This window comes from Ascidia mentula, chromosome 5 (genome assembly GCF_947561715.1).
Source record: "Ascidia mentula chromosome 5, kaAscMent1.1, whole genome shotgun sequence".
In the NCBI taxonomy this organism is placed as follows: Eukaryota; Metazoa; Chordata; class Ascidiacea; order Phlebobranchia; family Ascidiidae; genus Ascidia; species Ascidia mentula.
The window spans coordinates 6,485,691-6,499,100 of record NC_138570.1 but is presented as its reverse complement, the minus strand read 5'-3'; the positions used below and the strand labels follow the sequence as shown (position 1 = coordinate 6,499,100).

The following is a 13,410-nucleotide window of genomic DNA, read 5'->3' as shown; positions in this document are numbered from 1 at the left end:
TGAGTTCACGGTGCAGGTTGTGGTTGTTTCGCGCACTGCGATACACGCGATTATCGGGATTCCGGGCGTTGTTTAGGGATCGATGATGACAGGGTTGAGTCATGAAATATTTTGCACGCCTCTGCGGCGATTATAGGATATCGCTGATTTTAGTCAAGATATGGAATTTATCTGCTTGCTATGAAGCAACTTTTGGACACAATACTGCATTTCTGTGGATACATATAGGTTTTATTGACTACACACGTACCTTTGGACGGCGCGTAAATATCGGGCACATATAATTTGCAAGTGCGAAAGCGATAGCGATTGGTGGCATAGTAAAAATTTAAACAAACTTGTTACTACTGAAACTGTTAAACACACGCTTTTTAAGTTTTGTTATAATGCGGAGTCTTCAAGTGAAGCAACAAACAGCATTTTAAGAAAGTTAGCGTGGCTCTAAACGTCGGCGATGGCAACGGTTCGGCGCATCGGTGTTCTCACCGCTTGTCGTCAATCATGTCCAGAAAATCTGATATTTTGACACAAGGCTAAGAAACGTCAATTGCGCCTTAGAGTTGCACGACGGGAAATATTTAATAGGCGATATTTGCTATTTGCAATGTGTTAAAATTAGATTATTTTACGGTGTTAGAAAGCACTGAAGACAAGGCGGCGAAAGTATAAAAAGACAAAAGTTGCATAGGCTATGTAGGAAGTCAGTGCATTCGAGCGAAGCCGTCCGCCAATATATCTTTTAACCATATGCATGCATGATTCCGTTCTTAAAACTACGAAAATGTACAAAGTTTTAGGCCATTCTCAGCGGCCTTTCTCGTATCTGAAAAGCAATAATTCGTTGTTAAAAACGACAAAAAATTGAAAAGGCATACTATGTACAAGTTTGTAAGTGCTTCTTTACCCGTTACGGATCTTTTGGGATGTGCATCTCATTTCGCCGGCGTCGCATCCACAAGTACACGAGGAGGCAGATGATAAGGATGAGTAGCACACCTCCCAGGACTCCGAACACGATTGTCAGAATACGGAACGTGTCTAAAGTGAATGTTGAGCAAGTTAGTGATAGGGAACACTGAAAGTTGAAATAGGATCTCCTAAACTAAATCGTTTGTTGGACAAAGTATATAGTTAAGACCAACATAATTTTTCTGCAGAGAGTTGGAAGTGTGTCACGGTACCGCTGCTAAACCAAATAGCTCCTATAGGATAGTTGATGTGTTAATTTTTCGAAGACCCTAACAGAAACGAAAACTGCTTAATTGTCTTAATTGTGTGTAGTAAAATGTGACCAATTTCCCAAACAATTTACTTGACTTTATTGTTTGCATACGATATAATAAGGGTCACATATTCCAACTTGTTTTGGATTATTTTACACAATGCCACAAAATCCTGATAGAACACAAGCCAGTCGCATCGTGGATGCGAGTAACACATTTAAAGAATGAAAGGAATATACCTGTTTCCTCACATCGATTCCCACTGAATCCTTGTGCGCACCTACCGAATTAACAAAACACGTTAAACCGAAAAAAACAAAAAAAAAATTTCAGAATGAGGTTTAACTTACTGGCATACTGGGTTGCCCACCTCAGTGGTGGGGATGCATACTGCTCCGTTCTGACAGTAGCCGAAACTACATTGGCCTGTAAATGAGGAAGGGTGTTTTTTTTTCAAAATTAAAGGTAAATCAGCAAGTTTTGTTTATTCAGTAACAGTCAAGCTTCAATATTCGAGACACATAATATTTATGTCGATTTATATGGTCTAAAACCTGTACTCGATCGCATTAGGAATTTCTAACACTCCGGGTAAAAAATTGCTGGTTGACAAAACGTTGTACGTACCTACGCACACGCCGGAAACGTTGGTATGGCCGATAGCGCATGCGCAAATGTAGCTGCCGACCGTGTCAGTGCAAGTCTCGTTGGATTCCTGACACATGGTGTCGCACTCGTTGATGTTAGTGCATGGGATACCGGTGTACCCCGCGTTGCAGTTGCATGTCACCGGGGCGCTGTTCGACACGTAGACGCACGCGCCGTTGGGGCCACACGGAGCCGGGTTAATCGTACACGGAACTAAAAATCATCCACAGTTGCATAAATTAGAAGACTACAAACAGGAAATGTGATCCCCAAAGGACGTTTTAAAGTGTAAATTCAACTTAAAAAATTACCAGTGGACAATCCTGATGGGAAAATGACTTGGTTTCCATGTGTTCGGTTGAAAGCATTTGTCAGTTGAGCATTGTTCCTTAATATGTCACTCTCCAACTCCACACTACACAAAAACAATAGGAAATGACATGATGCCTTGCCTTTTTCAACAACGAAAAGCATTTTTCCTTTAGTGCATATGAAACGAGGCAAGTTATGTGTTTACTAGTGATGGGTTGCGCCGGATCCGGGTACCCGGACCCGGCCGGATATTGACCAATTTTCAGTACCCGGACCCGGCCGGATAATACACTTAATTTTACCGGATAGTTGGGAAAGCATTTCTGTCCTAAAAGCGTACAAACAATTCGCAAATTACTCGTTTTTGGGACCCAGTCTGTTATACTCGCCGACGTAAGATTTTTTTGTTATTTGTTATTAAGGTTTTTCGTGACGTGTTATACCATATTAATAAATGCCCAAGTTGATTTGTTCCACTTATGACAGGCTAACCTTAACATAGCATTTTTGCCATAATATACGAATCAGTGTTAACAAACTGCCGGATCCAAATTATCCGGCCGGATTTGATTAATAACTATCCGGATCCGGCCGGGCCGGATAATTTGGAACTGGGAACATCACTAGTGTTTACTTAGCTATGACGCTTCCTTGTAAAAAGCTGATTGTAATTATGACGACGGTGCCTGTTGGGAAGCGTACAAGAAGTTCATCCCGGACCGTATTGCGGAGTAATTGGAATTCACTGGTGGTTCGGTCAGCCAGTGCTGCCGAGTAGACGAAACTTGGTCCAAGCAACAGTTGTATCGTGAAGGCGCCTGTAAGATTAAATCGTGTTTACATAATTTCAGTTGTCAAACTTACAATTCGGGTCTAAACACAAACACTACTTTAATTTGTCACGTTTAATTTCTCCATCTGGCGTGAAGGAAAAATATTTATACATACCATACAATATTACTTGGTTTCCTAACGTTTTAATTTTACCGTTGTTTACTATTTACATCATTTTATTAGGAACCCCACAATGGGCCAATCTTAGAATATAACGTACGTCTGCACATGTTTATTCCGTCTCCTGCGTAGTCGGTTGGACACGTACAGGTATAACTACCCACAGTGTCTGCACATGTTGCTAGATGATTACAAGGAGACCTCAAGCACTCATTTACGTTGACGCAACTTGTAACACCGTCGCCAGAATAACCTGGACTGCAAGTGCACACAAAGGAGCCAGGGGTGTTTTCGCAAGTTGCGTTGTGATGACAACTGGCCATGGCGGGGTCGCACTCGTTGATGTCCATACAGGCGCCTGTTAACGCAAACAAACAGTCACGAAGGCCCAAAAGAGAGATGATATTTCGCTTGTTGCGTTTAAGCACATACAGGAAAATAGTTATCTGTTTTAAAGAACAGAAGGCGACGTTACAGGGTAGGACAGTGCTGTTTTTGATGTATTTGGTAATAGTTAAAAAATCAAAATATTCACAAATGCGTGGATTTGGAAAAAAAAACATGCTACATATAACAACGGGTTTTCACTAGTGGAATTTCGGAAAGAAGAACCCATATGCAGAAACAATATTTTTACCTCCCATCACGGCGAATCCAGCACTGCACGTACATGTAAATGAGCCAAGATTGTTCATACAATCATAGTTGGGTGGGCATTGATTAGAATTCATACATTCGTTGATGTCCACGCAGTTTGTTCCGGTTACTGAAAGAAAATTATAGCAAGGTTAGGACACAAAATATAGATTAAAGAAGTTTGACGAAACCCTCACAAACAATGGAAGTAAATTGCGGCAATTATGCTTTGGCAGACTTATATTTGTGTCTGAACTATACCGTAATAAATGTGTCGAATATAATCTGGTTTATCTCAGTCGATTCCACCGTAAGCGTTATTCCATGTATACAGTAAAAGTGAATCACACTCACCCAAGCACGATGGATCGCTGGGTTCGTATCCTGTGTCACAATCGCAGGTAAACCCTCCGACGCAATTGGTGCAGTTGAGACAGTTGGATGGTGAATTGTTACATTCGTTGACGTCAGCGCACGAAAAGCCGTCCCCAGAATAACCACCGTTGCAAGTGCAAGTCACAGGAGTTGTGCTGCTGTTGCAGGTGGCATTGCTGTGGCAATCAGAACACAGGGCCGCTGTGCACAATAGTTATATCAGTTAAATTCGAATCGTTGCTAAAACAACCTTAACATTTGCAATAATGTTTTTTTTTTGCTTCAGTAATTTCTACAAAATACAACATTTGACTTGAAATGTTTTCAACGTCCAAAGCATTTGTGGCCTGGACGTTTTAGACATTTCATAATATTCAACGAAAAAGTTGTTCTAGAAGTGCTGGTGAAATTATTCACATAACTGTATCGCTATAAAGCACATATAAGTGAAAATGTAGATAAAATTAGGAGAAACAAAATTACAAGCAACGTTACCTCTGCAAGTGCTTCCGGTACTGATGTACCCAGGGCCACAGTTGCACATGTAACTTCCCATGGTGTTAACACACGTTCCTTGGTCTCCACAAGGGTTTGAATCCATGCACTCGTTAACATCTAAATGGCAACAGAATTTAATACCGAAGAAATGTTACAAAATGTCAACACGCAACGGGTATCCTCCAGTCAAACCCACTTGCCTGAGATTTTAACTTTACTGAAACAATCACACCCGATCACAGCGGCTTAGCCGCCACAGACAATTGATTAGACTTGAGCAAAATATATTTGTAAATGTATGAAAACTTCTTAGCAAGCCTGTGAGTTACCTTCACACACGCTGCCGTTGGCGACGTATCCGGGCAAGCATGTGCACATGTAACTGCCCTCAGTATCGGTGCAAGGTTGACCGGAGCACAGGGTTGTGTCTGTACATTCATCAATGTTGGTGCAATTCGGGCTTCCAGTAAAGCCTGTTCTACATACACAAGTTGTATTGCTGCCAGAAGCTATGCAGTCGCCGTAATTTCCACAGAGAGGTGGTTCCGTGACGCAAGGACCTGGAATACAAGTTAAATCTTTCACAAGAAATCCCACGGTCTTCTTTCTAAGTTGCGGGCTGTTGCGAAAAGTAATAAATGGGATATTATACCCCTGCTTCTGAAGGCCATAGGTTCCTAACCTAGTTTATCTTGTTAACGTTCATTAGGTTTTGTAAAGATAAACTTTACCGCAATGTTTCTGGTCATAATACTATGTCATTGTAGTTGTGTTGTTGGAGATCTTGTTAAAGGCATATTGTTTTCGTGCGTTACGTTGTGAAACCAAAAAGGTAAAAATTAAAAACAACATCAGGCCCAACTAACCCGAGGCAGGTGGCCCGTCAAAAAATGTGGCGTTTCCGAGAGAATTGTTGTACATGTTGAGAATTTCCGTGTCTGTTCCTGTCGCGTTGGTTTCGAGCGTGACACTGAAATAAAAACCAAGAGGGATTTGCCGGTGTTCGTGTTTTAATAAAGATTTATTGTTTGCATGTTTCATAGATAGGGTGTCTAACAATGCCTTCTTATTCGTTTGTGATTGATTTTATAATGTTTACTGAACTATACAATTACAACACGCCGAACATATTGAAAAAAAGAAAATGTAATATCCTGCAGGAAATACAAAGTTTTATAGATGAACAACTTATCCGAATTCATTCAAAATGAATTCTTTTAACCATTTCATACTTACAGAACTATGATGCTGCCGCTACGGAAACTAATTGTTCTGATAAAGAACGAGAAGAAAAACTTCAAAATCAACTGTTGGATGCATTCATCCCTAAGCGTCATGTACTCTGCGCTAGTCGTGTCTTGTAGCGCCGGGATGAATACTCTTGTCGTGATGCGGAACTCGGTGATAATTGTTCCTGTCATGAGGCGAAATATCGTTAACCAATCACATTCCACAGTATCATGGCATGAGGTAAAAGTTGACACTGTTGTAAATACACTTAATAGTGCTGCCTAGAAAATCATGAAAACTTAAAATTGTGCAATCTGAAAACCACAATTCAATCCTCATACTATTTAAACGTAAATCTTGCTTACAATTATGTTAAGTGATAAGTAATTGTGTTGGTGACAAATAAGTTGTATTCTTTCAATGCCAAAAGAACGTGAAACGGTACATGAGTTCAGCACATAAATTGTAAGTTAAAAAAAACCTGTCAAAATCTTACGTGTGCAAGTCAGGCCATCTCCAGTGTATCCGTTCTTGCAAGTACAACTGAAACTCCCAGGGGTATTAACGCAATTTGCATTTGCATTGCACTCACTTGGCGAGCATTCGTTGATATCAGTGCACACAACTCCGTCTCCTTCGTAACCCGTGTTACAAGCACAAACGAAACCGCCGGCAGTGTTGTTGCACTGCGCGTTGGTACTACAGTTGTTGACCCCGCCGGAAGCGCATTCATTGATATCAGCACAGGTTGTGCCGTCCCCAGTATACCCAGACTTGCAAGCGCATGTATAGTTGCCTGGAGTGTTGGTGCAGTCGGCATTGGAGTTGCACACAGAGGGTGTGGCGAGGCATTCGTTGACGTCAGTACATGAAGTTCCGATGTCAGCATAGCCAGGGTTGCAAGTGCACCTTCAGATGCCGTTCATTTGTAAAGTTAGTTTAAACGAGTAAAGGCCAAAAGAGACTCTTAACAAGCATTGTCTTTGCGCAACACAAATGGAATTAAACGTGCACTAAGTTCAAATGTGAAAAGGTAAAATGTTTGTTTCTTTACAGACGAACTTATAAATATATATTACGTGAAAGAGCCGGAGTTGTCAGAACACGTGGCCAATGGCGAGCAATTGTCGGCGCCAGTTGCACATTCGTCGATGTTCGTACAAGACGTTATTCCATCTCCTGATATTTAAAAAGAACGTAACTTAAGATTTAAGATATGAACGTTGCTTTATTCCGAAAAGGTGCCTAAACTATAAACAAAGGACATGTCATAAAATACCCGGGCAATAGAGGAAAAACGTGCGTAAACTCAATAACTTTTGCTCTGCAAATGAATCTCTATTCAAAATCCACGTATTAAAGGTTGGAATATACTTTCACAAACAATGCGATATACAATACAGCCACTTGCCTGTGTATCCGCTGTTACAGCTGCATTGGAATGATCCTGCCATGTTATTGCAAGCACTGTTGGGCGCGGTACAGTTATTGTTTCCTCCAGACGAGCATTCGTTGATGTCAGTGCATGAAACCAGTGGGTTGCCTGTAAAGATAACAGAGTGCCAAGATTTTGATTGTATTAAACTTTTAACGTATATAAAATGTCATGCGTTGTGGTATTACCTAAAATACTGACAATGTGTTATTTTATATTGTTTAGATGATAAAATATAACTCTATATTGATTGAAAATCTGCAAGATTTTTCTACTGGTTTCACGATTTGGCTGTAACTCATTATATTGTCGATACAATGGTTTGCTTGGCGCAGAAGTGGTCATGTATCGACCTTATCTATAGGCTTTGATATATAGGGGTGTATGTTTATCTCCAGACTTCCAAATACCAACTTTTATATCACGAATCAATCGCAATAATATTGTATCACCCTTCGGTTTCGATAGTGCATACCTTCGTATCCAGTACTGCACGCACACATGAAAGACCCCACATTGTTTGTACAAACTGTGTTGGTGCCGCACGTGCTGTCATTGTTGCACTCGTTTACGTCAGTACAACTTGTTCCGCTGCCTAAAAACATAATTTTACTTTTTCTTCTGCCGTTACTTACTTTTTACTCGTCTACGTATTATCAACAAGAAATTTTGCACGTATTGTCACCAAGAACTTACAAGTGAATGACTTACCAGTGTAACCGTTTCTGCACGAGCAGCTATAGCTTCCCATGGAGTTAGTGCAATCAGCGTTTTGATCACAAGTTGCAGGTGTTAGACCGCATTCGTCTACGTCCACGCAAGTGGTTGCGTTTCCTGGTGGAACATAGATTATGCTGAAGTAAGTTCTCCATTCAAAAGAATAACATTCAATCAAGGGACCGGCTAACATCATATTTGTTAATTTTTTTTCTTATGCCGGGAGAATTGACCTTTCAAAAGTTCATATATCCACGCTAACCGATTACTTCGCGAAATCAATAGCAATAATTATTTGTGATCTCCGCACAAGTGACTGCTCTATTTTTCGTGGATTCGTGACAGTTAAACGCCTATTATAAGAGTGGGTTTCGTATCGCTGCGGCCAGGTTGTACAAATTTCAATACTGTGTATTTAGGATCTCCAGGTTAAGCCAAATAAATGAAAATAACTCGAATTTGCACCTGTGTAGCCCGACATGCAGGAGCAAACAAAAGAACCATTGGTGTTGCTGCACACTCCCAGCGTGTTGTGGCAGGGAAATATACTTCCTTCACACTCATTCACATCAGCACAGTTGAAACCGTCACCCGAGTAACCCTGGCGACAGGTACAGGTGAAACTTCCCAAAGAGTTTTGGCAGTCGGCGTTGCTGGAAAATATTGCTCGTTTTAAGAGTGAACATTGACCTGCTTTTAATGCAAAGGTGATGAGACGCTTGTGTCCGAAAGCCAGTCGTATCTAGTTTGGTGTACTGAACCGGATTGACAATGGCCGCAATGTCACCAGAAAAACGTTTTTGTTTAGCCAGCAGATATGCCAAATTGGGTAATCGGACGATGCACTCGCTGCAAGCTCGAATTTATTTAGCAAGGCGATGTAAAGTTCAAGTTTGTTTCAAAAACGCAGCATTCCTGTTCAAAAATGATCCAAATATCCATATTTATTTAACTGCCAATAACGATAGACAGAAACCCCAAACCCCAAACCCCAAATCCGTAATTAGTGTTTAAAATAAGTAGATTACCTATTGCAAGCGTTCGGACACTCGTCTATGTCCCCGCAAAATGTTCCATTTCCTGTAAATCCTTCCTTGCATTGACAGGACGAACTGGCAGCGGTGACGTTCACACAGCTTGCGTTGGCATGACATGGTGTGGGTACATTGCAAACTGCACAAAACAAAACACTCCTTTCTTACAAACTGGTCTTTGCACTGTTTCAATGTTAATTTAAATAAATGCCAGATGGCTTGGTTGCAATAAACAGTCTTTAACGTTTGGATCCCAAACAGTTGTTTTGGCCATAGTGCGCTCCACGTGGTTCGTCTGTGTTAATTGGTACCTAGTTTGGTACCCAACATATCGACGATTGACCGAAAGGTACCACAAAGTGGAAATCTGTGTGCCTGCTAATCTACCAGCTAGTACAGTGCCACTTCAACAGCTGCACTAATGAGACCTTACAGGTCGAAACAGTGCGTGCATACACCCTGTATGCAGCTCTCAGTCTTCAACGTGTTATTGGAGTCCACAAGGCAATACTTACCAGCACAAGTGAATCCGTCACCAAAATGATCATTGTTGCATTCGCATTGAAACGACCCTTGTGTGTTCGTGCACATGGCGTTGGTATCGCAAGGATTGCTTGAGCACTCGTTTATGTCGGTGCAAGAGGTTCCATTGCCAGTGAACCCGGTGTTGCAGGTACACAGGAATGATGTGGGAAGATCAGCGCACATTGCGTTGGTGTCGCACGGCCGATCCAAACAGGCGTCGATATCTGAATTCGATATTGTAAATATATCAGAAGTTTAGATTTTGTTTGGTTGTAGCTGCAGGTGGGTAGAATAACAGAATTTCAATAGTTTTTTTGTGGCATAAAAATCGATTCAATATCAACAACAAAAAATCAGCCTAAAAAAAATTCAGAGAAAACTTACTGGCCTTCTGTATTGGTTGTCTCTAATAATTCTACTCAATTAAACGAGTAATACTTTAAATTGCACTTGGCTTTACTGCAACTGGCATCCGCGCCGAACAAACCACGCGTGATTGATCTACCTTCACATTTTAGTAAGATTTAAGTGTTTCTTTACCGTTGGTCGGTGGGCTGGTAAATATTGATGAATTTTCTAAGTCTGCGTTGTACATCATTAAGATGGTCGAAGCGTTCCCAGGCTGTTCCACTCCGAAGGTGTATCTGTAATAAAATTATGCGTAATATACAATCAAGAAAAAATGTTCTGTTATCACGAAAATCAAGCAAACATGAATCAACGACATGATAGATTTCATACCTTGCCACAGTGAGGCCATTCCTTTCTAGGAATGTCACTCTTCGTATGGGGAGTAGTGAACCGAATGTGATGCGAAGTTGTCGTACGACGACGGCATTTAATTCGCGGTAAGCAGGGGTTTCCATGTTGGAGAGAGCGTTCGTATATCTCGTGATCATGTTTTGCTCGAAATGAAATTCTCCGCCCACAACTGAAACAAAACAGTGAATTAAAAAGTGAAAACCGACAAGTGTAATTACCACACAGCTAACGATTAAACCACACGTATAGTGCGTTTAAACTTGCGGTTCGCTGATTGCATTTGTTTCTGAATGTCAATTGCTTACGTAGCATAATACGAAATACGTATGTTTGACGTACTATTAACTTATCCTTGTTTGACCTACTAATAATCTGTCCCAGAATCACCACGCCCCAGTTGCCACACCCACCTACAAATTACCCGATGTCCCTAAAGTAAGACGTGACTTACACGTGCAGTTCTGCCCATCTCCAGAGTAGGTGTACTTGCATGTGCAGGTGAAACTTCCGTTCGAATTGGTGCAGTCGGCGTCAGGGTGGCAAATACTGGGACTATTGCACTCATTGATGTCTGTGCACATAGTTCCGCTACCACTGTATCCCGTTCGGCACGCGCACATGTAGCTTCCCTCGGTATCAGTGCAGTTGGCATTGATGTCGCAAGGCATGGAAACGTCGCACTCGTTGATGTTAAGGCATTGGCCGCCAGATGCTGCATTGTTAAAAATGGAGTTATTGGTAAAAATGTTGATATGCTATACCACGTGCCATTGGTGCCAAAAAGGCTGTATGTTTAAATTCTATGCCGAAACTATTGCCAGTGAATACACACAAGCAAACATGTAAAACCTAATCAGTATAAACAGCCCAATATTTATAAATTCCTACGCATAGTTTACCTGATCTTGCAAATCCCTGCGTACAGTTGCACACAAATGACCCCACATTGTCAAAACACATTTCGTTCGCGCCCATGCAAGGGGGACTCACAACGCATTCGTCGATGTTTTCACAACTCTGAAAATCAGATTCAAAAGAATATCAACCAAAAAACTCATTATCTACGTTTCTTAACGGGGTGAGTGGTTCATCCAAGCGAAAATAAAACTTTTGCACATGTCAGTGTACCTACATAACCCTGTTTTTACATGCGTTTGTTATCAAGTGATCTTAAAAAAGGCATTTGGGTGGATGGAATGTCCCTAATTTCGGAAGGGGTAAATACAACTTAAAAGGGTTGAAAAGCACTGCTGGAAAGGCACATGCCATGTCATAACGTTTCAAAAATGTTGCACAATTTCTCCAAATGTGCTGAACAACATTCAGGTGAACAAAATGTCCCTAATTTCGGAAGGGATAAAAGCTACCAAAAGGGTGTGAAAGCATGCACGCTGTAACAGTGCAAATATTGAAGCCGGGACCCACCGTTCCGTTTCCGGTATATCCAGTTTTGCATTCACATGAAAATGATCCCACGATGTTCGTACAATTCGCGTCCGCATGGCAAGGGAAAACAGAGTTTTCACACTCGATAATGTCGGTGCAATTCACAATTGCATCACCAGTGAACCCTAAACATAAGCGTAATAAGATTTTGACCCGAGGCTATAATTAACTGACGACCCTATACATATATCGTAAAAATTCCCTTGATTTTATGTTGTATAGTATAGAAATCTGCATGAAAAAAGTTGATTACAGTAGCAAATGTTCTATCTCAAAACCTCAAAAAAATTCTGAAAAAGAAAAATTGTGGTTTGTATTTTTACCTGACAGGCAAGCGCATGAAAAGCTTCCGTTCGAGTTCATGCACATTGCATTATTCCCACAAACATTTGGTTGGCCACATTCGTTTATGTCCTCGCAGTTGACGCCATTACCGCTGCAGAAAGAAATATTACATCTATACACTGGCGACAAATAAAAATTGCATTAGCTTTAATATGCGTTCCATTGTACCTGTATCCTGTGTGACACTGGCAACTAAATCCAGGCACCAGATCGGTGCAATTGGCATTCGCGCTGCAGTTGTTAGTTCCTGTCATGCTGCATTCGTCGATGTTCTCACAAAATGTTCCGTTCCCAGTGTAGCCAGGTAGGCACATACAGCTAAACGCCACATCTCGTAGTATTATATAAACCGGGCAATTATTTAGTGGTAATTTTTCGTAAGTGCGGAACGTAAAACAACAACACGACACTTCCCATAAGTGTATGTAACTGACTCTTACAGCTAGAAACATGGGCCAAAACAAAGATTTCCAAAGCCAAATTTTTCATAAACATTGGAATAAAATAAGGAAGCATATTTTCTCAAAATTCTTCACCTAAAACTGCCTATTGAGTTTGTACAAGCCGCGTTGGCGTGACAGGTAGTGTTGACGCTGCATTCGTTGACATCAATGCACAACGTATTGTTCGGGGTTTCTGTGAAAAAACGATGGGTATTTTAATGCGAAGCAATTCAATGCAACGATCAAGTGGTGCCACTCATGTGTGGTTACTTATTTAAAATCACAATTAGCTTTACAAGGTTGATGAAATGAAATTAGAAACCTCTCTCCACTTCACATCAATAATAGCATACGTAAACTTTTATTTTTTTTCATTTTTCCAAAAAAAAACTTACTGACAAATCCGTTGTTACAAATACAATCGAACCCTGTCTCGGCATCGTTGCACATCGATCGGTCGGGACACGGCGACGGCGACTGTAGACATTCGTTCAAGTCTAAAGAAGTGACAAATGTTTTAAAACACGCTAGCTGCAAAACTTAATGTTTGTACACTTACTAGTTGTCGGTGGTCCGGTGAAGGAAGATGCGTTGAATTGCATAGTGTTGGCAGTGTAGCTGGCAATTGCATCAGAACTGTTAGATCTTGTGCTGTTCGAGATTACTTGAAACCTGCCGAAAATAAGGAGTAAATTTGTGTTTCAAAGTCGTTTTGATGAACTTTTAAGCAAAGTATAGACTAGTGTATTTAAAAAAAACATGTTCATTTGGCACTCTAATGCATGTAGCTCTAATGCAAAATGCATGAGAATTCATTTTTATTTGTT

General features: G+C 40.9%; 1 protein-coding gene across 4 annotated transcripts in view; it reads right to left on the bottom strand.

Moving 5' to 3' along the window:
* Window positions 1–209: 209 nt before the first annotated feature.
* LOC145903874 (uncharacterized) overlaps window positions 210–13,410 on the bottom strand; it is a 60,978-nt gene continuing 47,777 nt past the window's right edge. For all 4 annotated transcript variants that reach the window (XM_082992056.1, XM_082992054.1, XM_082992052.1 and 1 more), the window contains 32 exons: window positions 13,143–13,255; window positions 12,979–13,080; window positions 12,677–12,776; window positions 12,309–12,458; window positions 12,119–12,231; window positions 11,775–11,920; window positions 11,249–11,366; window positions 10,801–11,061; window positions 10,329–10,518; window positions 10,128–10,231; window positions 9,578–9,811; window positions 9,057–9,201; window positions 8,494–8,681; window positions 8,023–8,145; window positions 7,787–7,906; window positions 7,288–7,419; window positions 6,956–7,055; window positions 6,373–6,785; window positions 5,883–6,060; window positions 5,513–5,616; window positions 4,976–5,206; window positions 4,644–4,763; window positions 4,128–4,349; window positions 3,775–3,903; window positions 3,238–3,495; window positions 2,818–3,001; window positions 2,183–2,286; window positions 1,851–2,084; window positions 1,574–1,649; window positions 1,463–1,503; window positions 905–1,038; window positions 210–823 (listed from right to left, as the gene is read on the bottom strand). In XM_082992056.1, coding sequence (XP_082848182.1) covers window positions 908–1,038; window positions 1,463–1,503; window positions 1,574–1,649; window positions 1,851–2,084; window positions 2,183–2,286; window positions 2,818–3,001; window positions 3,238–3,495; window positions 3,775–3,903; window positions 4,128–4,349; window positions 4,644–4,763; window positions 4,976–5,206; window positions 5,513–5,616; window positions 5,883–6,060; window positions 6,373–6,785; window positions 6,956–7,055; window positions 7,288–7,419; window positions 7,787–7,906; window positions 8,023–8,145; window positions 8,494–8,681; window positions 9,057–9,201; window positions 9,578–9,811; window positions 10,128–10,231; window positions 10,329–10,518; window positions 10,801–11,061; window positions 11,249–11,366; window positions 11,775–11,920; window positions 12,119–12,231; window positions 12,309–12,458; window positions 12,677–12,776; window positions 12,979–13,080; window positions 13,143–13,255 — 4,864 coding nt within the window. In that variant the 3' untranslated portion in view covers window positions 210–823; window positions 905–907. The remainder of the gene's footprint in view (window positions 824–904; window positions 1,039–1,462; window positions 1,504–1,573; window positions 1,650–1,850; window positions 2,085–2,182; window positions 2,287–2,817; window positions 3,002–3,237; window positions 3,496–3,774; window positions 3,904–4,127; window positions 4,350–4,643; window positions 4,764–4,975; window positions 5,207–5,512; window positions 5,617–5,882; window positions 6,061–6,372; window positions 6,786–6,955; window positions 7,056–7,287; window positions 7,420–7,786; window positions 7,907–8,022; window positions 8,146–8,493; window positions 8,682–9,056; window positions 9,202–9,577; window positions 9,812–10,127; window positions 10,232–10,328; window positions 10,519–10,800; window positions 11,062–11,248; window positions 11,367–11,774; window positions 11,921–12,118; window positions 12,232–12,308; window positions 12,459–12,676; window positions 12,777–12,978; window positions 13,081–13,142; window positions 13,256–13,410) is intronic.